This window comes from Delphinus delphis, chromosome 7 (assembly GCF_949987515.2).
Source record: "Delphinus delphis chromosome 7, mDelDel1.2, whole genome shotgun sequence".
Lineage (NCBI taxonomy): Eukaryota > Metazoa > Chordata > Mammalia > Artiodactyla > Delphinidae > Delphinus > Delphinus delphis.
In genome coordinates, this window is record NC_082689.1 from 23,961,347 (window position 1) to 23,985,431 (window position 24,085).

At 35.4% G+C, this 24,085-nt stretch overlaps 1 protein-coding gene across 1 annotated transcript in view; it reads left to right on the top strand.

The window, feature by feature from the left end:
• The window catches only part of IKZF2 (IKAROS family zinc finger 2), a 170,480-nt gene that overhangs the window by 97,771 nt on the left and 48,624 nt on the right, over nt 1-24,085 (top strand). The window contains exons 4-5 of the mRNA XM_060016163.1: nt 5,440-5,706; nt 12,067-12,234. Of these exons, the coding sequence (XP_059872146.1) occupies nt 5,440-5,706; nt 12,067-12,234 (435 nt within the window). The remainder of the gene's footprint in view (nt 1-5,439; nt 5,707-12,066; nt 12,235-24,085) is intronic.

The following is a 24,085-nucleotide window of genomic DNA, read 5'->3' on the forward strand; positions in this document are numbered from 1 at the left end:
TTCACAAAATAACATAATTTTTTCCCCATTTGGTTTTCTGCCTTTTTTTAAAAAAAAAAAACAGTCATCTATATATGTTTAGCTGTGTAAATACCCTTATTCAGTTATCCTTTTATTTAATACCATGTTACTGAATTTAAGGCAAGTCTAGTGTAACTTTATCCACTCAGTATTATGTATCTCGAAACAGTGATAATTATGAAGGCTTTGAGTGTAGAGAGCACAGTATGGTTACTGAAGAAACTTCTACAATTGAAATTTGTTTGGCCTGGGAGTCATTTATACGAGCTCTTGTGTGAGTCTCTTTACTTCTCAGCATTGGGATGATTACATGTAAATGGGAGGTGATTAAACCATGCGGTTTTTTTGTTTTGTTTTGTTTTGTTTTTTTGCGGTACGCGGGCCTCTCACTGTCGCGGCCCCTCCCGCTGCGGAGCACAGGCTCCGGACGCGCAGGCCCAGAGGCCATGGCTCACGGGCCCAGCCCCTCCGCGGCACGTGGGATCCTCCCGGACCGGGGCACGAACCCGTGTCCCCTGCATCGGCCGGCAGACCCCCAACCACTGCGCCACCAGGGAAGCTCCCACCATGCGTTTTTATAGCATCTATAAACTATATCCTAAAGTTCAAAAACAGTAGTTTGAAAGCATAAAGAAGAGGGGGATAAAGCTTTAATTCATAAACATATTTGCATTATGAAGCAATTTTTTGCATAAATATATATGTGGAATGTTTTAACATGAAATATATTCAAAGCTTTGTCTATGTAAAATTGATTATGAAAGTCTTTTTGATTAAATGTTGTTATCCTTGAACCATGTTCACAAACCTCCAAGTCTACTAAAAAAAAAAAAATCACTATAACAATTAACTTTTTCTTGATGCTTTAAAATTTGACTTTTCTTTGTTTTAAACTGTGAACTATATCATCTCCTTTGAGAAAAAAAGATACCTATGTTAAGCATATTTATTTATTAAAAATATTCAAATATCTATATATTATAGTTATTTGTGACTACAATATCAAATAACAAAGAAAAGATTGATCAATTAAAATCTTATTTCACATCTTTTCGTTGCTAATCATTCATTCTGACAAAATATTGTTTTTATTAAACTGTTACTGCTTGTCAGTATATAAAAGTATATGTAAATTCCCACAGATATGTTTAAATTTTACATTCTTCATTTCGTAGCAAGAAAATAAGCTTGAAAAATAATTGTTGGTATTGAGATTTATAATAACAAGATTTCTTTTCACTCACACTAGCAAGTTCTTATCTTCATAGAAATTAGCCATTTATGAGGATGCCTTTCTGTTAACCAAATTGTAAAAGAAGTATTATATGAAGAGTTAAAATTCAAAGATTTGGTAACTTATGTACTATGATTATTATACAATGATTAATAATTATAATAGCTTTATATATTGTAACTACAAATAATTATGATATAAGTCATTTATTAATATATAAATTATAGAGTATAAATTTACCAGACATTTTAATTTAATCATTAATGAGTTAAAATATTAGGTGCTCTGTGTTAATTAGAAACATCCTAAACAGTAAAAATAAATCATAGGAGAATTTCTTTTATGTTCTTTGAGTAGAGAAATTTTTTCTATTTAACAGTTAAAATTCAGACCACTTTAAGTAATCACTTTTTGTCCTAGAATTTCAACTTAATTTTAGTAGGATGGGTTAAAAATTAATTAGAATGGAATTTTGTTTGTACATAGGCCATCATATTAATGCAAAACTTAATCTATGCTATGTATGTATTAAAATGTGTTTCATTTTATTGATTTACTATATCAATAAATATACTGTTTACTACAGTAATAGTGTGTACACATCCATACATGGCAAACATATAATTCCTTAGAGTATAATATTGTTAGAAAAGATGACTATAATTTTCCACTTTTTCTGTATTTCAGTGCTAATAAACATTTTTTTTTTTTGGATATTCATTTCAAGTATATTCTTCTGTGGATAGAAACTAAGTATAATTTTAATATCCAATACATTGTTAAATGACATATTTACCCATGTTTGAGACTATGTTTTGATGTCCATATTATAATATTCTCACTAGGGAAAAGATGATACTTTAGTGTAATATCAAGTCATATCCTTCATAATTTGGTAGTTTTGAAATTTAAGAGGCCTATAGTTTCAGACCCAAAACCCACTCTTTTAGGTATACATTTCTTCAGTTCTCGAAATGAAATCTTAGTAGACCTTATACTCATTAAAGGTAGCTTATCAGATATTGACTAGTTCAGGAATGTAAATGATGGCATTGCTGCAAAGTTTGTGATCTTTAGGACATCACTTAAATGTGTGGGAAAATTTGCTCACAGGCTGGTATATGAAGTCATGCCGCATAAAGTCATACTTTTCATTTGTTTTCTTCTTAATATTTCTTTTAAATGACTGACAATTGTGGATGAAATGTGGGACTACATAGGGTAACCAATAGTATTTTACATTAATTAGAAAAATTTTCCTTCTCCGAAAAAATATGGAAAAATTTCTTGGAATATGGAAAAATCTATTGAAGCAAGACACAGAATCCAGAAGCCATAATTGAAAATGTTAAAAATTCAAAATTTAAAATTAGCATACATGCCAAAAAATACCCTAGAGTAAAAAGATAAACCGAAATTTTTGCAAAACATATCACAGCGCTAAGTTCCTTAGTATATCAAGCATTTAAATTCAGTGAGAAAGGCTGACAACCTAGTAGAAAAATGGGCAAAGAACTTTGATAGGCAGTTCTACAAAAAAAAAAACCACACACATTTAAACATAGAAAAAGATGCCCAACTTCATTCACAATAAAAAAATTCATATTAAAAATCTGAAGTACAATAACCAGTGTTTATCAGATTAACAGTTCTGTGTGGTATTATACAATAGTGTCTATAATAGCACTAAACAAGAAGTAATCTTAAAAGCCTGGATGAATGAGTTATATTTGTAAAGTCGATTTTATGCAGGTATTAGAAAGAACAGTGTAGATTCCTATGTATGGAAAATATTGAACAGATGTTAATTGAAGAAAGGAAAGTTAAAGTCAGATAAATTGTACAGTCCAATTTGTGTAAAAAGAGAGACTATATATACACACATGTACACACATACATATACCACACACAGTTCTAAAGAGAAGACAAGGATAGGGGTTGTTTTTGAGACCAGAACTGAAGAATGGGTGAACTTTGGGTAGAAAAGGACTTAATTTTCACTTTTTATCCTTTATGACGATTAATTTTTCGTTGCTATGTTAATGGATACTTTAAACATATTTTTAAAAAGCTTAAAGAAAGAAGATTCTAAATCAAGTAAAATACCTCAGGGACTACTGCCTGAAATACCTCCTATATGCCACAGATTTCTTTAGCATACTGGGGATATTAAGATGGAAAAATATTGTCTTTACTCTTCTCAAAACCCAGTAAAGCAGTCCTAATTTGTACATAGGGTAAAACTCAAGGGAGTAGATATTTTATTAGAGATCAGGCAAGAAGACTGTCTATCCCTTTGCAGATCTTGGGATAGTTTACATGCTATAAGTTAATTGATCTTTACAAAAACCTTATGGAATAAAAAGAGCACTGTATGTCCAAAGAAAAATAATAGTAAGCCCATTTTTTATATTTACTCATTTAATGCTTACATCTGCCCTAGGAAGTGGGTACCGTTATCGTCCCAGTGTTGTAGAGGACATAGAGAACTTAAGTAACTTGCAGAAGGTGACACTGCTTACTAAGTGCCACTGCTAGGATCTTCACTCTTAATAGCTAAACTATTCTGCTTAAACTTTATTCTGTAATCTGAATTCATCTCCACAAATGAAAGACATAAGATTCAGAGGTTAAATACTTAGTTCAAGATTATACTGCAGTAAATGTCAAAGCCAGTTCTCCTGACTAAATCCAGTGATCCCCACATTGTACCACACTGCCTGTAGTTCACAGGGGAGTTCCAAAGAGGGAGAAAGGGAAGAGTCATTTTGATAATATATACTACCTATCATGAGTACTAAGGACAAATCACAGAAGGGGTGGTTTCTCTCAGAAAACAATTGCAGTAAAAAGAACTTACTTCCTTTTTATGAAAATAGTTCCTCTGTTCAAGAAATACCAAATAATTTGTTTTGCTTAGTAACTTTGATATGGTTTCTGGAGGCATTTTCAAGATCACTGGATAAAAAACTGGTATTCATTTAAAGCTTGTTTCTCTTGTGAAAGGACTCTGTCAGCAATCCATAATGAGGGCTGTGCTAACAAAATTCCAACTTTTCTGTGGGATGATCCAAAAACAGCAAACAGAAGGCATTGAATTTCTTAACAGTCACAAGTGCGTGCATGCATGCTCTGCCATTCCTGTCATTCACTGCTTTTTGGTGTGCATAGATTAACGTTGGAATACTTTGATTTGCAGACTAATATGTTCCATAGAGAACTTTTTTCACATAGGAAAAAAAAGAGTAGCTTAAGAGCACGTGAGGTCTGTGCATTCTGCCCTTCATTTATACAGCTCTCAACTGAATGTATGTGTTTAGTCTGATTTTAGGATATTTGCCTTGACAGTGTGCCTTCATACGTCTAAGCTATTTGCTGGATTAAGATCCCGAGTTGTTTCTCTTGATAGAATAAAAAGAAAATATGGTTCTGATGAACCTAGGGACAGGATAGGAATAAAGACGCAGACGTAGAGAATGGACTTGAGGACACAGAGAGGGGGTAGGGTAAGCTGGGACGAAGTGAGAGAGGAGCGTTGACATATATACACTACCAAATGTAAAATAGATAGCTAGCGGGAAGCAGCTGCATCACACAGGGAGATCAGCTCAGTGCTTTGTGACCACCTAGAGGGGTGGAATAGGGAGGGTGGGAGGGAGAGGCAAGAGGGAGGGGATATGGGGATATATGTATACAGATAGGTGATTCACTTTGTTATACAGCAGAAACTAACACAACACTGTAAAGCAATTATACTCGAATAAAGATGTTAAAGAAAAAAAAAACAGGTTTATGCAAGTACCCTAATGGAAAACAGAGACTATGAAGTGTATATATAATGATTGTTACATTCAGAAGAGGTGTAGCTCAATGAGTTAAGTAGTATCTAATCTTGTCTTTTTCATAATCCTACCTCAGTCTAGTAGCCTTAGTGACAAACTCAAAAGTATAACAATACCAGTTGATACTGAGCTTTCCTAAGCCATCTTCACTTTCATGCCAGAGCTTCACGGAAATATCATAGAACACAGTATGTACTAACATTGCATGGGGGATGGACTATATTCTACTTAGTATAGCATTCTCAACCATGTTAATAGAATGGCAGTGGGTGGAAAAGAGATGTAGGTGACAACACATAACATGCATTTAAAATGTCTTCCTTTCTTCTTTTTAAATTACAGCAAATTCAGTAAAGCTAGAAATGCAGAGTGATGAAGAGTGTGACAGGAAACCCCTGAGCCGCGAAGACGAGATCAGGGGCCATGATGAGGGTAGCAGCCTAGAAGAACCCCTAATTGAAAGCAGCGAGGTGGCAGACAACAGGAAAGTCCAGGAGCTTCAAGGCGAGGGAGGAATCCGGCTTCCGAATGGTAAACTGAAATGTGACGTCTGTGGCATGGTTTGCATTGGGCCCAATGTGCTTATGGTACATAAAAGGAGTCACACTGGTAAGCAGCTGAAAGAATAACCTGATGACTGCCTGTGACATCTGATGTTGATATTACCTGACATCTATTCTCTTTCCTTTTTATTCAGGGGTGGCAATGGTGAAACTACCTTTTCAGAATTCTGCTAGTATTGGATTGCTGAAAAGCAGAGAGTAGCCTGGGTCTTGACTTCCAGCCTTCAAATCTGAATAGCATATCAAAAAGAAGTTTGGGATTCAGTTTCCACAGTTCTTAATATAGCAAAAATATGATAAGGGTTCAAAAGGTATAGGAGAATTTCATTGTGTAACTTGATCTTTTTGTATTCCTATACATATTTTACCATACCCATGGGCAGGTAATAGAGTTTGCTATAACATGGTACTCATGCATTTATGTAAGGGTTGATCATTTTCATCTTGTCTAGTTAACTTCTTGGAATACAATTTCCAATCAATCTTTGCCTACCATGGGTCTCTGTAGGAGGCAGATATTTATCTCCCCCAGTTCCAGGATGTCACCATCTTCCTGTAATTTTAACTATAACTCCTGCAAGGAGATACGTAGGGTAGAATACAGCAAAGGGTGGTAGGAATGTGAAATCACAGAATCAGGTGAGGAAAGAGACCTCAGGTTAATTTAATATACACTTTTAGACCTTTGAGTAATGTGAAAAACCAACTCAGTGAGTAGGCCTTATTTAAACCTCTTCAAATCCTTTGGTAAAATTTTTTTAAAATTTCTTTTTAATGTAAAACACAAGAAATGAGATTGTGGCAAGGTAGGCAGATCATTGACCCAGAAAAATTCAAATTTATATGAAATTCGATTTAAAGGTAATGATAGCTTAAACTATAATGCAGAGTAGTATTATACAGCAAAATAGTAATAACTCATACACTCAGAGTTTTAAAATATGACACTCTTTTGGAAGAGAGAGAAATCACAGTAAAGACATTGATTTAAAAGATTGACTTCTAGATAATCAATTTCATAAGTAGATGCTTAAAACATGAGAGATACCAGGGACATTGATGTCTTCTTAGTCCAAACCTCTCATTTACACATCAAGAAACTGAAGCCCAAAGCAGTCAAGTGATTTATCCATGATCCCTTATGTGGTTAAGGGAATTGTGAGGCTAGGATCAAGGTTTCCTGATGTCCAGAGTGGTTTTGTTCCAATTTTCTATGCTTGGTATATCAATATATCAATATTTTATGATGAGGTATTACTATAAGGCTGATATTTTAATTATAGTGAGAAATTACACATTAAAATCAGTGTTATCTTAAACAAAATCATCAGCTTTAGGGCTTACACTCTTATCCAACCATATAGTCAGTTACATTTTTACTTTTTTGTTTTGAATTTCCTTTTTAAATAGCATCATGATTTTAAAATATTTTTAAGTTTATAGTAATATTTGTATTACTAATGAAATTTTTTTTTAATTTTTAAAAATGTCTCATGGAAAAATTAAAAGATCAAGCTTGGTACCATATTTGATAAGAAAAAAAGGAAAAGGCTGTAAAGTAGTGAGGCTACTTTTCTTCTATGCTCATGAAGTAATTCCAACTGCAGTTCTAAAAGAAGAGTTCCACAAAGTTACGATGTATTCATCATCTCAGAGTGATTATATTGAGGAAGATAACACTCAGATGTCTAACTTCTCCCATCTAGCAATGTAGAAACTAAACAAAATTAGTCTAATGACTTTTCAGTTGAATTGCATATAGTGTTCATTTTAAGTCTGAAAAATATATTTTAAAAAATTTTGTAAGATATTTAATAAACCTTTTATGGTCTGAGTTAAGAATATTCAAAGAATCTGAATATACTCTGTTGAAAATTTAGGTTAATTGATGTTTTACTGTAACTGCAGTGATTTTCATGAGGATTGTTGGTTTGTAAACACAGTTAACAATTGCATACCCACTGTACTGTCCACTTCATATTTTTTACTCTAGTAGAGTTGAAAACCATCTAACTAACATGGAAAGTGTTTCTAAATAGTTATACAGATTTCCACAAGTCCTAGGAGTATGGGATTCACTCAGCTAGTAAAGGCAAGGAAAATAGACTGAACAACTATTTAAAGTACTCTTGGAACTCTATGAACTTTTATTGTTAATAAATATTTATTAGAGTACTGGCAAAATTATTACACTTTCCTCAGATCTGGGAGGTTTTTCTTAAAGTTACTAGCCATTCGTAGAGGAGCTTGGGATACCTGCCATACATTGTTAACCGTGAAATTGTGATGATGTGTCTTTAAATTAGCCATTTTTATATGTATTTCTGATGACCCAGTTTATACATCTGAGTGGGTCATGACATTTTCAACCCCATTTTAGCAATATGAGAATAGAAAGTCTACTTGTATTTCTATAGATTGGAAAATATATATATATAGTCAGAATATAGTCATTAACCAAATGTTTTCTCCTTAATTTGATGAACTGTCTTCATTTTAGAACTTCCCCCTCTCACCAACTATTTATACCTTGCTAGTATAAAAGACTTCGTCTTAAATCCTTAAAAACCTTTGAGAAACATATGCTTGTTTCTATGAGCGTTTAGCTCATGGAATGTCTAATATAATGTCTAATATAAAATTATAATATAATATAATGTCTAATATAAAATTGATAGTGGAAAAAGATACATAACCACCCATTCATTAAACTGACATGGAGTATCATATCTAATTCACTTCTTCTTCTTTCTCTTTCATACTCTACTAAAGTGCCAATTCCAGCGTCTTTTTTAATGGCTTGGTGCTATTTCTTTGGTATTGCTACTTTAGTAGGTAATCAGGTAATATTGTCATCGGATACTCCAGGCACTCTTCACTGGGAATACAGGGAGAAGAAAAGAAATAGGGGTAGTAAATCAATTCATGCATAAACACAAATTGATACAAACACTATAAATGTAGAATATACTTAATTTTGCATCTCTTTGGGGTAGAGTACTGTTATCTTTGTAACTAAATTTTCAGCATAATATTTTGTCCATTGCAGCTTTGTAGAGCCATTCTCTTGCTCTAAGGCCCTCTCTACACATGGTTGGGATTTTTCATATTTGTAGGTGGTTGTTCCATGCAACACAGGCACACCCTCTGTCTTTGATTCACCAAAGCAAATTGATGCATGTATACTTGCATTTCAGTTGAATAAACACAGATCTACAAATATGTTTATGAAAGTATATAAAATATTGAAATATAATTTATTCCATAATAGGTAGATAACTTCACCCAGTGAATAAAACGGTCCTTGAGTAGATTAGAAGATTTAAAAAAAAAACAGATTGAGAATGGAAATAAAGAATAGCATGGCTACGTGACTACATCTTAATTGTTCTCCTGGATCCAGAGTTGTTAATCCAGACTTTGGTGCCCACCCATGGGAGGATTAGTTATCACAGATACAATAGCCTACTTGATGTTTCTGAATTGGACTTACTCTTTAATGTCACTAATGTATTTAGTAAATTTGTGGGTTTCTCCTGAAATTTGCTTTTATTTACATCTGAAGAAAGTGATTAATATATATATATATATATATATATTTTAGACAAGGTCTAAACCAACCTGAAAAGGACCAATTGATTCAGTCTATTTATTAAAGAAAAAACAAATTATTATAAAAGAAATAACCAAGATGTGTTGTTTCAAGTTACATAGACATTATGGGTAGTCAACTGTACCCTTCAGTTAGTTATCAGATTTTACACATACCTCTGAAATTAATAGGCCAGGAAAATCAGTATTTCTTAAAGCTTCATCTGATTGAAATCAAAGTGCATTATTATCATAGTCTCTTTCCTCTTATCAAAAATGGGCACATGACTGATTACCTTCATCATGCTTCTTTCTTTACTTCCCATGGCCATGGGAACAGAATTAGCAAACGCCTTCACACTAAGACTTATTCACTCAGCAACACGGCAGTGTCTCTGGATATAACTAGACATTTCTCCTACCCCTTTAAAGATGATCATATAAATTCAGAAGTAATTCTTATTAAAAAATATTTGAGGATATCTGGAATATTTTATAAATGTAACCTAACAACTAAATTACCCTGTCATTAGTCTCATAAAACTCAATTAAGTAAATTAAAAATTATTTTTTTAAAATGATCCTTATTATAATTTTTTTAGATTAGCATTATTCTGAATGATGAATTCAGAAACCTAAATTAGGAATTTTTAAATATTTCAGCTCAAAGACTTTAGGAGGCTTAAAGAAAATCAAAGTTAGCATGCTACAGGAGTATTTTCCAAAGGCAAAACATGATTTCAAATATTTTTGTTCACCACATTAATTTGTTTTTAAGTTATTGAGTACTAATTTGTTATTGCCTGGGAAACCCTACATAGATTTCAAAAGTAAAATCAAATGTTTTTAGTAAAATGTGTAATTTACATTTGCTATTAACCTTTTAGAGAGTAAGAAAATTTCATTAATAAAATCCTCCTGCCTTTTTATTACTAATTTCATGACACAGGTGGGGAGAAGAAAATTCTGATTTTAAAGTTTTAGACTGCTGTTCCATTGAAACAAGTAAAAGAATTAAGTTGTATATGTGTGTGTGTCTGTGTGCGTAAGATTAAAAAAAAAATTACCAAAATTAAGTTTATTTTTAAACTTTGATTACTTTATAAGATATCATATGGGAGGTTTTAGGTTGTGCCTCTTTTTTAAGCTGTATTTAGTATTGATTTGTCAGTTTTACCAAATGAATCAACCAAGTTAAATTAGATAAAACTTAAGGTAACTTTAACATTATGAATAATTCTTTTTCAACCATCAATATAGGACTTTTTGTAAACTTAGGTTCTAAGTTTCCTCTCCAAATTTCTTAAGAAAAAAACCTTAACCCTTGCTACACACACACAGATTACTCTTTTTTGGTGTATATCTCATTAAGTTCCAAAATGAGCAAGAACTACAGAATTCAAGATACACCTGATCTGTCAGTTTTTCAATTTCCTTGGGCTTTATAATCTATATGATAGAATGTGCAGTGGTAGCTGCCAGAAGGTGACCAAAGTTTATCTTATTTATGCCTCCTAGCTTTCTTTAATAAAAAGAATCACTGAGTTTGCATTATTTTAAAGGCCCCCCCAATACAGTGTGGTTTCATTATTCACTATTATTATGAATGTTTCAGTTAAAGATATGAAACATGACAATTCAGTATAAAATTTTTTGAAAACTATTAAAATTACAGTCATTATCTAACCTCAAGTACAGAAATGGTCCAGTTCAACCAAAAGGGAATTGTTTTTTCATTTAATTTTTATCCTAATGTTGAGTTTTAATATATTTGTATTATTTATATATTAATTTATATTTTATGTCTATCTTTAGAGATAGACATGTTTAAAGGGAGTATTTCATCATGGTTTAATGATGTTATCCGTATGATCCTACTTGCTAATTTTACTCCCTCATCAAACTACGTTTTTACCTTCAGTGACATTGTCAACAGCCAGTTGATGGCAACAGACAGCAGATAATTCTGGCTTAAACAATTTTAGGGCAATATGAGTAGTAGGAGAAAAGGTTCCTATCAAATAAATGATTTTCACAAGAAACAGAGAATATATGTACAGGAAATGTCTGGATGAATAATTTTCTTTTGATTTTCTCTGATTATATCAGGAAATTTTGCCACAGGTTTTATTGTTAGTAACTAGGAGAATCCAGAGACCTGAGCTATATTTTGAGATTTTGTGGTAATGAGCTTTGCAACCTAGTTCATTCATTGAACCTTTTTGGCTCCCTGATAACAAAATTATCAGCTAAATTGGAGAGTTAGACTAAAGGTCCCTTTCAGCTCAAAGTTTCTGTGATTTATTTTAAGAGATAACATGGTACAATAAAGAGAGCAAGATTTTGTAGTGAAATTGACCAAGAGTCATGATCAGCTCAATTACCTATTAGCTGTGACTATAATCAGAAACTTTGATACTTGAACTTCCATTCCTTCATTTGTAAATTGAAATTATTAATACCAAATTAGTAATGCCATCGTGAGGTTTGAAATATTGTATGTAAAGCAACCAATAAAGTCAGTAAAGTGATGGCACCTAGTTGTTCAACCAGTGGTCAATGCTATGATTGTTACTCTTTACAGTCAATGACAGGAATCCTGTAAAATTTACATGAAGAGCTGAAACGGCACTTGACCTAAAGTTTGGGACTTTGGTATTAGCAAAGCAAATTCTAGGAAGATAAAGGTTTGGAAGACTTAGGAGGGAGATGGACATTCTCAGCACAGAGAACTGGCTGTAGTTAACATTGTACAGCAAATCAGTCACTTGCACATAACCTACTTGATCGTCCCCACCTCTTTCCCCTTCTGCAGGTGAACGTCCCTTCCATTGTAACCAGTGTGGAGCTTCTTTTACTCAGAAGGGCAACCTTTTGAGACACATAAAGTTACACTCTGGAGAGAAGCCGTTCAAATGTCCTTTCTGTAGCTATGCCTGTAGAAGGAGGGACGCCCTCACAGGACACCTCAGGACCCACTCTGGTAAGTGCCACCAACTCTTTGAGTAGAAAGTAAAATATGAGAACTCAGGAGACTGCTATAGCATAACACAAAGTAACTTCTAACTTTGGTGCGTCGCTGGGAATGAGCTAGACAGTATTTTTATTTGTGTACACTGAATAACTGACAAATCTTGCAGGATGCATATGGCCCTTCTTTTTTAGGCTTACAGACTTGGCAGAAAGGAGTACTGTCAACTGAAGAGTTTCAAGCCATTGAAGAAAACAGCTGTTACATAAATTTTCTATGATTTTTAAATTTTACAATTATTAATGCAGTAATTGTGGTTAATCCAGAATAACGGAAAATCTAGTAAAATATCATCGTTACGTGCTGTTGTTACCATAGAGGAGAGGAAAGCTGTGATATTATTTTGACTGATATGGTACCTGGGCTGGGACCTCAGTGGGAAGTCAAATATCACTATTTTTAAACTTGAAAATATTATGCTCATTAGAAAATTGGCGGTGAGAGTGTTTTATGTTTAATTTTAACCCTCCTTGTTTCTTTAACTCTCAAACTATAGTCATTGGATGCTCTCTGAAACTCTTCTCTGCTTCATAAATCATCATTTAAAAATCTAGAACAAGTTTGATTTTATTTTAAATGCCAGAATATAGTGCATACAAGCAAAAGAATGATTAGATACCGAATGAATTTCATTTGGCTTTAGCATGAATTGCCATAACTAAGAAGTTAAAGGTGGAACATTAATATAGAATACTCTTCAAGCCAGTTTTATATGCTCCTTCTGTTCATAATGATGTATTAAAATTTAATTTTAATATGAAGGTATGATGGAAGTGATATCTTCATCTACATTGACAAATTATATTAGAGAGTGCTGTGGGTTGTGAGGTAATGCTCATACTATCTTTCTTTACATTTTTCCTGTTAATCCTTAAGGCTTTACACAGTTTTTTAACGTGAATGTGAAATAATGTAAAACTATTCTAGACATTAACTCTTAAATTTGGGGCTGTTACAGAAAAATGAAATTAAAGCAAATATTAAACTGTTTTAAGTATATATTTTATATTCATCCCTGACTTAAAGCAGTTCACTCATTTCCAACTATCACACATTATATTTTATTTAAAAATTATGCTGTGAAAATTATATCTTAAAGTGGTATTGTTTTATTATAAAAAGTATTCTTTATTGAAAGATATTTTTAAGACCTGACAGTTATTTCCTTTAGGTAGCCATGCACTCTGGCTTATTAAAGTATTATTCAGTTGACCAAGGATTATATAAAACATAGCTTTTCATGAGGATGAAGTTGAGGCAGAAATATAACTTTAAACATCTATTTCCACTGGTCACAAAATTTACAAAACTGTGTTGTTTTTACTATCACGGTTTAGTGTATACATGTAATTTTGCCTGGTGATTGCTAGATTGCTCTTAGAAGGTTCACTGCCTGTTGACACCTCTGGAAGGCATTTGACAGTCATCTCAATTTGTTTCCTTGATTTCCTTTTTGTTCTTTCAAGAGATTTATCCCTGTGGGTAGTGTCTAAGAAGTCAAGACACCTTGGTTTTTGTGTTAGACTAAGCTGGACGGCTACAATTGGTTTCGTTATGCAGATTAGGCATGGCCCATATAGGGGCTCCTGGTTGGTGGCTAGTGGAATGAGGGGAGGGAAAGATGTCACCCAAAGTAAGCCCCTTCCACTGGCTTTGCAAGGCCGGACCCTATAATTTACATGGTTCTATATAATTATAAAGTTTATGTGCATAAAGCAAAGCTGTTTCTATGAAACTGTAAATTTTGTAAATAAATACATTTCTACTTTGAGGTTCAAAAAAAAAGACATGGTCCCTTTAACTGCTATTATGCTGATTTTGCATTTTGGTATACTAAGTCATGACTTTTGCAGATATATAAACAGATATGCTCAAATTGGCTAATAAGGGGAGTTTAATGGAGGGATGAGAGGGGGAGAGGGGTATCATCTACTTACTGCATCATCAAGGGGTGAAGTCAGTTCAGACCTACTTCCAACACTAACCATCACCAATGCTTTTCACAATATATATGGCTTTCTTCTTCCACTGCCAATTTCATCTTCCCCTTACTTTCACCCTCTTTTTAGCCCCTGGTCTGGACAGGGTTCTTTATGGGTGATCCTGAATTCCTACAACATTGAGTATTTGGTGGCCCTTCCTTCCTTGGATTACTGTAGTTTTTCAATAACCAGCATTATTGGAGAAGTTTTTGTTAGAGATGCCCCACTAAATCTCCTGAGTTTCAAACATAGTTGGCCTTGCCCATATCATATAACAACAACCCCAGATCATTTTGGTAGTCTGGAAAAATTACCAGCCAATAGCCCACTCCTCTTCCTGTTAATTCAGCAGCTTAAAATGCCCCAAATAGCCGGGAGTAGTCTCAGCTTCCAATACAATGGTAACAGAACTCTGATCCCTGGTGGAAACATTCTTCCTTTGGGCACTGAGATCTCCAAAACCACCAATCCCAAGATTTCAGCACAGGAAGTGAAAATCCCTTAAATGAGTTATTTGAGGTATTTGTGTTGTGTCCACTACTACCTTAACCTCTTTTTTCTCAAACTTATGCATTCTGGCAATGGAGGAGATAGATGACTTCTGGCATTTATCACATCCTATAGAACACACCCAAACTTCTCCCAGCTAGCAACTATACATGAACCACTCCACTGGTAGGCCAATTTACCACTCTATTTGGCCAAATGATTCTGGATGACGTGGCATGAGGTATGGCCAGCGAAATCTATAGGTTTGAGCCCATTTCTACATTTCCTTTTCCGTGAAAAGAATTTCCTGGTTAAAGTCAATATTTTAAGGAATACTATGATAATTGTTAAGGCATTCTGTTAAATCCAGGCGTAGAGGCACATCCAAAAGTACTGAAGGAAGGGGAGGTAAATCTATATACCAAATATCTATCAATTCCTATGAGAATAAATTTCTCCCTCCTTCAGGTTGAAAGAAGTTCATTGTAACCTGCCACCCATTAATTGACTGGTCGATCACCTCGGAGAATAGTGCTGTATCAGTGTCTCAGCATTGGAAAGTGGTGAACTCAGCAGTTGTGGTAGTTAAATCAGCCATAGAGAGGGGGAAATCTATGTTGTTGAAGCCATACATAGTTTCCACCCTTGTTCCCATTGTCACTTTGTACATGGGCCACTTGAGCAAGCACCAGGGTAGCTAGATAAAGAATCTGTCATCCATAAAACAGATTGTGTTATTGGCTTGGGTCACCCATCACATAATCTTGCCCAGATTACTAAGAGGGTTCTCCACAATGGAAGCCCTCCAGAGGGAATTCACGTAGTAACCATGTTGTCACACTTTGTACCAATTCTGAGAGGCACATCTGCATAACTCTCCCAAACCTTCAATCTCCAATCTTCCAGTCTTGTTCTTCCAAGTCCTTGACCATATGGCCATGCCATGTATCATTACCTCAGCTATCTCTTCTTCCATGCAAACCATACAATCTGAAATTCTGCTAGGGGGTTATCTTTCGCTACTATATTCCAGGGGCAGCCCCCTTCATTGGGCCTATAACACAGTAGTTGCAGCTAATACTAAATACCATACAATCCATTTACAAGCTGGGTTCATGTGGTTTTATCCTACATTAATTGGTCATTGAGAACACCCCATGAGGCCAGATTGTGAGAGACTGTGAAGCAGTAGTAGCAGGTATCAGAAACACGTGAGCTACTTGCTCATGATGTATACTTGGGCTTCCCAAACCTGTGTGATCCAAGTTTCATTTAATAATGAAATGCTCTTGTGCACGTCTTATTGTATGATATGTTGAATCGGATTAACACATAGTTCATTTTGTCTAGTTTGGGCCACGTAGTCTTTTGGAGTCGCATGGCCTAATACTCAGTCTTAACAAGAGTCCAATAACAAATTAAGAGCTGCTTTTCAAATGGCAAATCATTACTGAGAAGATCACATATCTTTACTCCACTAGGGATTTGCATTCTCATGCTTCAGAGGCAGATGTCATACACCATCTTTGCTTACCACAGATATTTCCAAAAATCATTACATTTCTGGATCTTAGAACCAAAGGTCTAAATAGCAGCTTTCATTACAGCAGAGGTACACTGCAGATTCATTTCTTGCCCCAGTCCCCTCTCAACGTTGGCAGCCTCGTTGATTATCTAGTACATGCATCAGAGCAGAACACCCAAACGTGGTATATCTTGCTTCTAAAATTCAAAGAGGACACCACATTTTCTGTCTCCTTCTTCATAATGAAAGGTACAAGGTGCAACAACTTATCATTTACTATAGAGGCTCTTATTTCAACATGCCTATATCGCTAGGCCCCTAAAATTTCACCAATGCTGCAAATCTCAACTTTTCATAGAGATTATCTCCTATGCCCTAATATATGTCTTACTGAGGCATCTTAAGTGTTTACTACTTCCTGACCCATCACCAAATCCAATTAGTATGATACTATGAATGTAATCTTCCAGCTTGATGTTATGTGAGATGTCAAGATGAACAAGATTTCTTTGGACTATATTATGACAAAGAGAGAAGAGTTGACCTAGCCTTAAGGTAAGGTAGTGAAAGTATGTTGACCCTGCATTGTGAAGACAAACTGCCTCTGATTATCTTTGTTGATAAGGAATTACTTTTAAAAGAAATTAAGTCAGTAGCTCCATACATGGTATCAGGTACTATGTTAATATGCTCCAGCAGAGATACTACTACTAGAACTGCTTCTGTAGTTGGCATTATGTGATTAAACTGTCATTCATCCATAGAACCATCTAGGTCTTGCATTAGCCTAACAAACAGCTTAAACGGGTATGTAGTAGGAGTGACCACCCTAGCATCCTTCAGTTTTAGTTTATTATCTTGGAAAAAATGATAGTTCTAGGGCTGCAATCTCTTATATGGTAGCCACTAGTCACATGTGGCTGTTAAGTACCTTCATATGGTTAACGCCACATGTTGAAATTATATTTATTAAATATATTACGAAAATTAATTCCACCTGTTTAAAATGTGGCTATTAGAAAAGTTTAAATTATATATGTGATTCATATTTTCATTGGACAGCACTGTTCTTGGCTTTTTATAATAGACCTCCTGCCATGGGTCAGGGAACCAGTGTAAGGGTTCTTCCCATTACTAAATGCATTTATTCCTATGATACTATAAGATGGACTTGGGTGAAGTCTCCATATATATCTTGACCTCCATAAGCTCCCAGTTTGACTGGTGGGCCACAGTGGTATTTTGGGTTCCAGGGATTAATGTCAATTCAGAGCTAATCTAATACAATTGTCTAATAACCTGCAGAAGGATTTGGTATTTTCCTTCTCCCAATTCACAGTCACCCTCATAAATGGCCACAGGTGATTCTGGAATGGCTTAGAGGAAAATTCATAGCATACAGCGGTGGCCAGGTTTCAGGGCCCTTCTGAAAGGGACTCTGGCTCCACCTAAAATTATGTGACTCTGGATATGTAAATAGACTTAGGTCTGGGCAGTGGATAAGAGATCATGAATCCCACTACGGCGACTAAAGTTGGGTTTTTGCCCACAAGACCTAGACTTTTTCTGTCCATGTAAGATAGTTAGCAGCTTGGCAGTCTAACCATCGTTTTCATTCTTGGAGGATCTGTAATCCATTAGCCATTTCCATAGAACCCTGTGGCGCAAAACACATTGTTATCCCGTCCCCGTGGCTTATTAAGATAATTGCACTTCCTGAAATTAATTTCTACCACAAAGCCTCTGCCATCTCAGAAGATCACATTGGATACATTTAAATTAGGGAGCCCAGATCTGTTGGTAACATCTATCATTGTTCTCTCCAGCCTAGAGAAGACAGTTACCAGGAAGCTTTCCAAGCACGCTGGTTCTTTCCTCACCAATGTAATTCTTTGGTGAGGCCCTTCCAAGGGTATGGTTAGGGGAGGACTGAACAGGGTCATTCATAATAGATCCTTTCCAATATTCTTTTTCTGTTGTTGTTTGTTTGTTTTTGTTTTTGTTTTTGCAGTACGCGGGCCTCTCACTGCTGTGGCCTCTCCCGTTGTGGAGCACAGGCTCCAGACGCGCAGGCTCAGTGGCCATGGCTCATGGGCCCAGCCGCTTCGCGGCATGTGGGATCTTCCCGGACCAGGGCATGACCCCGTGTCCCCTGCATCGGCAGGCAGACTCTCAACCACTGCGCCACCAGGGAAGCCCTTTTCCAATATTCTTACTTGAGCTTTTGGACTTCTACTTTGGTGTGCCAAGAAAATTCTGCCCTTTCAACTTTTCACTGTGTAAGCCATCATTGAATCAAGGATTCAATAAACCAGTCACTCCCACCTGCTCAAGGCAATATATTAAATCCCAAATTCCAGATGAATGCACCTATATTGATAAATTTGGCCTGAGCTAGCATTTTAATTCATCTTCTTGGTATAAAACCCTTAGAATCAATCCATTTCCTTACATGCTATCTGGACTCCTTACTGATACAAATTGGTAAAGTTTTGCAATTCTTTCAGTGTACAGGCTGTCACCTCCTAAATATCCCTCGATTTTGGCTATATTAATATCTAACTTGGTATGAGCCTGGAGGGCCATGAGTGGTAACAGAAATGAGTCCTGAAAAGAATCGCCATTCTCTGATTGGGTTCCCGCCTCAGCTGAAGCAGTTGGAAGTCCTCTTACTATATGGAAAGGCTGATTTACGGGACTGTTGGTTTCCTTAAATGGAATGGTGGGGAGTGAAGACAAATGTGTCTTCTGGCAAGGATGGTTCGGGAGGGTTTAGGGGTTCAACATTCTGAACCTCAGTATTTGATTAGATCGTAACAACCCTTGTTTCACTCTTTCCCTATCATTACCCTGTTACCAAGACCAAATGGTATTGGCTTTGCCCATTTTTTTTAATATGGCAATTTCATAACCCTTCAAATCAGATTCTGCAGTTGGTCTTCAGCCTTATTTGCCCTGAGCCGTAAGTAAATAAGGACTCTCTTAAAGCTAACAGAGAACTTTGATATTTCACCGCTGTTCTGACTTGAGCATTCAGGACCTTCGATTTGTCCTTTCTCCTTTGTATAATCCTTCAGGCCATCAGAAGTAGCCATGTAACACTACAGTCTTCACATTAGACACCACCATTGTTCCTTCAGCAAGTAAAGACCACAACTCCTAAAGCTTTGCCTTGCATCTGCACTTCATACTACCATCAGTGACAATTTGAATAATCATGTTGCTAGCACATGTCTAGAATTACCAGGATTTCAGTAACTTCCTGATAAGGAGGCCATGCTATTCTATTCAAACATGAGACACTCAATGCCAGAATGCCATTTTGTCTGAGGCCTTGGGCCACTCGTGCTACCAATAACTATCAATCAGAGCCCTGATAGGAAAGCAGTAAGACACTCAAATGGGGAAAATGTGGAGACATTCATGAAAGCACTAATATTTACAAGAGAAGGGGTAGGCATAAAGAAAACCAACAGGGGATGGTTGCAATCCCATGTCTGAAGAGGTCACTGGAATTAGGAGATGTAGGAGACAGTCTTGAAACTGACCTTCAGTAGAGGAATGTACCCCTGCTAACCTGTGACTGAGGAATAAACACCTTGGCCTCACTCTTTCCACCCCTCCTGTCTTGCTGATGCCTTACATTAAATGAGCATAACCAGAAGCCAGAGGAAAAAGGAGCCTATTGATGAAGCCAATAGAAATTAGCTTTCTGCAGGAGTAGAGCGAGTGAAAATGGCTGTAGAGGTGAAAGAAAATATGCCACAGATTGATTAAATTTAAGAACTAGTGCTTAAACTTACTAGTATAGGGTATTAAGTGTAATGTAATGATTTTTAATTCTAATTTCTGTTTTTTTATAAATACTATTATTAATATGAAGTATCTTGCTTCCTTCTCTTCCATCCCAACCCCTACTTTGGGTAATGAGTGCTCATTGTTTTATTTTATCTAGTTAGCTATTGTGTTCTACAGTATTAATACTGCATCTTTGCTTCCTGTGTTTTAGATTTGAAAATTTTCCATGTAGTAGGTTGGTAACAATGAGCCCAGTATTGATGTGCACTTACATATTTCTGTGAGATTTTATATCTATCAATCAGTTTAAGAAAAATATCTGGAATACAGTATACATTCAATAAATGCTAGCTTGCTCTTTCTTTCCTTCTTTCTTTCTTTCTTCCTTCCTTTCTTTCTTCCTTCCCTCCCTTGTAAGATCCCATATAAGCTGAAAGTTTCTATTTGGAACTCTCTTGCATACTCTAGAGGACACCGGGTAGTGTCTTGATTTTGGTTGCATAGCGCCAATAGTTAGGTTATTGACAGGTAATGTCTGGCATTTCTTGAACTCTCCATAGGCATGAGGCACTGTGCTAAGCACTTCCTATGGATTATTCATTTAATTAACACTCCTTTACCTGACATGAGCAAAATCAGGTAGTTTATCAATTAAAAACAGTACATCTAGCAATATGGGAAATTCTTTTCATAAAAAGGTCCTTAACATTTAAAAATATAAACATTGGGGTGGCCAAAAGTTTGTTTGGGTTTTTCCGTCAGATGTATGTTATTGGCCAACCCAATATAAAATATGCATTTAATCTTTTTTTTTTAATATATATATATATAAGGCCAGGCCCTTTCCTTTCAGTGAGGAATTTAGTTATGGAATTCCAAGTAATTTTCCTGGCCTAAACCACACTCATATCACATCATCTCTAATTCCATTTTCAGTTTCTTTAAGAACTTAAAGAACTTGTGAAACAATCAGACTTCTATTAAAGTTTTTAAAGATTTTTCTTGGGCTTCCCTGGTGGCTTAGTGGTTGAGAGTCCGCCTGCTGATGCAGGGGACACGGGTTCGTGCCCCGGTCCGGGAAGGTCCCACATGCTGCGGAGCGGCTGGGCCCATGAGCCATGGCCGCTGAGCCTGTGCGTCCGGAGCCTGTGCTCCACAATGGGAGAGGCCACAACAGTGAGAGGCCCGCGTACCGCAAAAAAAAAAAAAAAAGATTTTTCTCACTAATTTTTAAGATTACCTTTGCCTACCTCCAATTCATTAGTAGTTTTTTTAAACTCACCTTTATTGAATTTTTCCAGAGTGGTAAAATTAGTTTTTATAGAAAGAACTTTCTTTCTGTACTTATTTTATTGGAATATGTATATTTGAATAATTTACTTAATTATGATAACAGGTACAGCTGGCATAAATAGGTTTGGCTAGAATAATAATTGACTGAACGTGAGTATCCAGTTCAACTGCTAGAAGTGTTTATGTCGGCATACCAAAGAAGGGCCTGGGAGCACCAGAATTTCAGTATGCTTTTCAAAGGGAATGGAGAGACAGAAAGCCTCTTGCTAATATTATTCCTAGTTTACAGGTGAGGAGACTGAGGCACAGAGAGGTCACACGGGCAGAGCCTGAATTCAAACCAAGACAGTCAAACTCCTAAATCTGTACTACATGCTACGGAATAAATGATACAGCCCCATATGTTTATTGCATCCTCTGTCTTGCTGAACTCTTTTAACTCAATGATAAAGCAAAAAAGAGTACTGTCTGGAAGTCAAGAGGTCAAGACAAATGGGTTTTCGAATGGGCTCATTGCAAATTAGCTGTGTGACTTTGTCAGATCACTTAATTTAATCTTTTAATCTTATGCTGTTCACATTATGTGATGCTAATAACAATCTGTTATCTTTTCTCCTGGGATTTTGCTGCCCATCAGTCACTAAGATCAAACCTTAAAGAGTAAAAGGGTAGTCCCCACTCCCCAGTTTTTTTTTTTTTTAGTTTTCTATTGTTTGTTTTAACTTTCAAAACAGATTTGCATAAAATGGAATAGGTCTTAAGATTTTCAGATGACCTTCATGGCACCAACATTACTTCTCTGCTACCATCTGCTAACATAAATCTCAGAACCTTGATATAGACAGTTTCTGATTTTGCACTTCTAGTTCCAGATATAGTTTGTTCATTTAAAATGCATTCCCTTTTAAAGAATATTTTTGAAAAAGCTCTGTGTTGCTGAATGCCAGCAGAAGTGTGAAACAATGTTGACTTTTCCCTCCCCCACCTTTGCCACTTAGTACTTGAATGATATTTTTCACACTGGGATGGAAGATGCAGTCACACATTTGATTGCATGTTTTAAATTTTGATTACGGTCCTTGATAACATTTTTTTAATTTTGAAAGGATGCCCAATTTTATAAATAATTAATAAATCAGGGCTCCTTAAAGAGCAAAAATATTTTGGTAGTGTTTGCCAGTATTTGCTATGGAAAAGTTTGTTTTCTAACAATAATTTTATTATTTATTTATTTATTTATTTTTTGTGGTACGCGGGCCTCTCACTGTTGTGGCCTCTCCCGTTGCGGAGCACAGGCTCTGGACGCGCAGGCTCAGCGGCCATGGCTCATGGGCTCAGCCGCTCCGCGGCATGTGGGATCTTCCCGGACCAGGGCACAAACCCGCGTCCCCTGCATCGGCAGGCGGACTCTCAACCACTGCGCCACCAGGGAAGCCCTCTAACAATAATTTTAAACAGTATAATATTATTTCTGGAAATAGATTAATATGATCATCTTTTTTCAATAGCAGATAATTCCTGTCAACAACTCTTAGATTTTATTCCCAACTTCTTAAGATAATAACAGGAGAAATCAGAACCTTTCTTACTTTTGTTATGGCAGTGCTATATCCTATTTGTGAAATATTGTCCATTTAGGGAAAAAAAAGTGAAATAATACAATCTAAGTTTTGTTTGTACAACAGTCATCAGTGTTTAATTTTTTTAAAACTATTTTCATGTATTATGGGTTAGAGCTATTCTGCTGATATTGATGCTGGATATTTCATTAGAATTGCTTTATTTTATTGCAGTATGTTGGCTAAATTTAAGACATCTAGCAATTGCAACCCTCTTTCTACTTTTGCCTCTTTGGAACACTCAAAAAGAAAGAATGACTGAGGAAGGAAAAAAAAAACCCAGATCCTTTTACATGTGAAATTTAAATGACGAGAAGGAAAGGAGAGAGAAATAAAGAATTGTATCATCAACAATATATCAGCTGGAGACCACAGTCAAATTTCTAGTCCATTGAGAAAGTAAACTACACTTTATAAACATATCCCAACCTTATATTAATATATAAGGTTGTAGGAAAATAAAAGATACTGGTTTATATTTTAAACTCTATCCATTAATCTGAGATTTACCACACAAATCATCTAATTTCCTTTATGTAAATTTATAACATAACATAGTATTTATGTCAGTTTTTTGTGCTGAATCAGTGCTCCTGCTATAAAAAATGTTTTATTAGTTTTGTCAGATTTTTAGTTTAGCAAGTGATTATAGTCCTTTCATTCTTAGAAATTTGATTAGTATGCTTCATACGTTAGGTGTTACTCCTTTTAATTGTCTTTATTATAGCCAGTACACTGGGGAAATAGTGTTACAATTAAGCCCTGAACCCCTATTAATCAAAACAATACTTAGCATACTTGTTATTTTTTAAATCTAGGAGGAACTAGAATTACATATTTTTTCCTAATTAGCACTTCAGGTATATTTCTCACATACTCTAACGCAGTGCCCAAATATTTAAAACACAATAGAAGAGTATGTATTTTTAATGTATGGAAACTTATGTAATATATATGCATTATACATTCCTTTGTATAAATTGTAAAGAGAAAAAAGTAAGTAAGAATGCCTCTTGCGCAGTCTCAAATGTTTTTATGCCATATGTAAAATTCAGTTTTGGCCATGGAATTGTACTGGACTTACATTCTTACAAAAA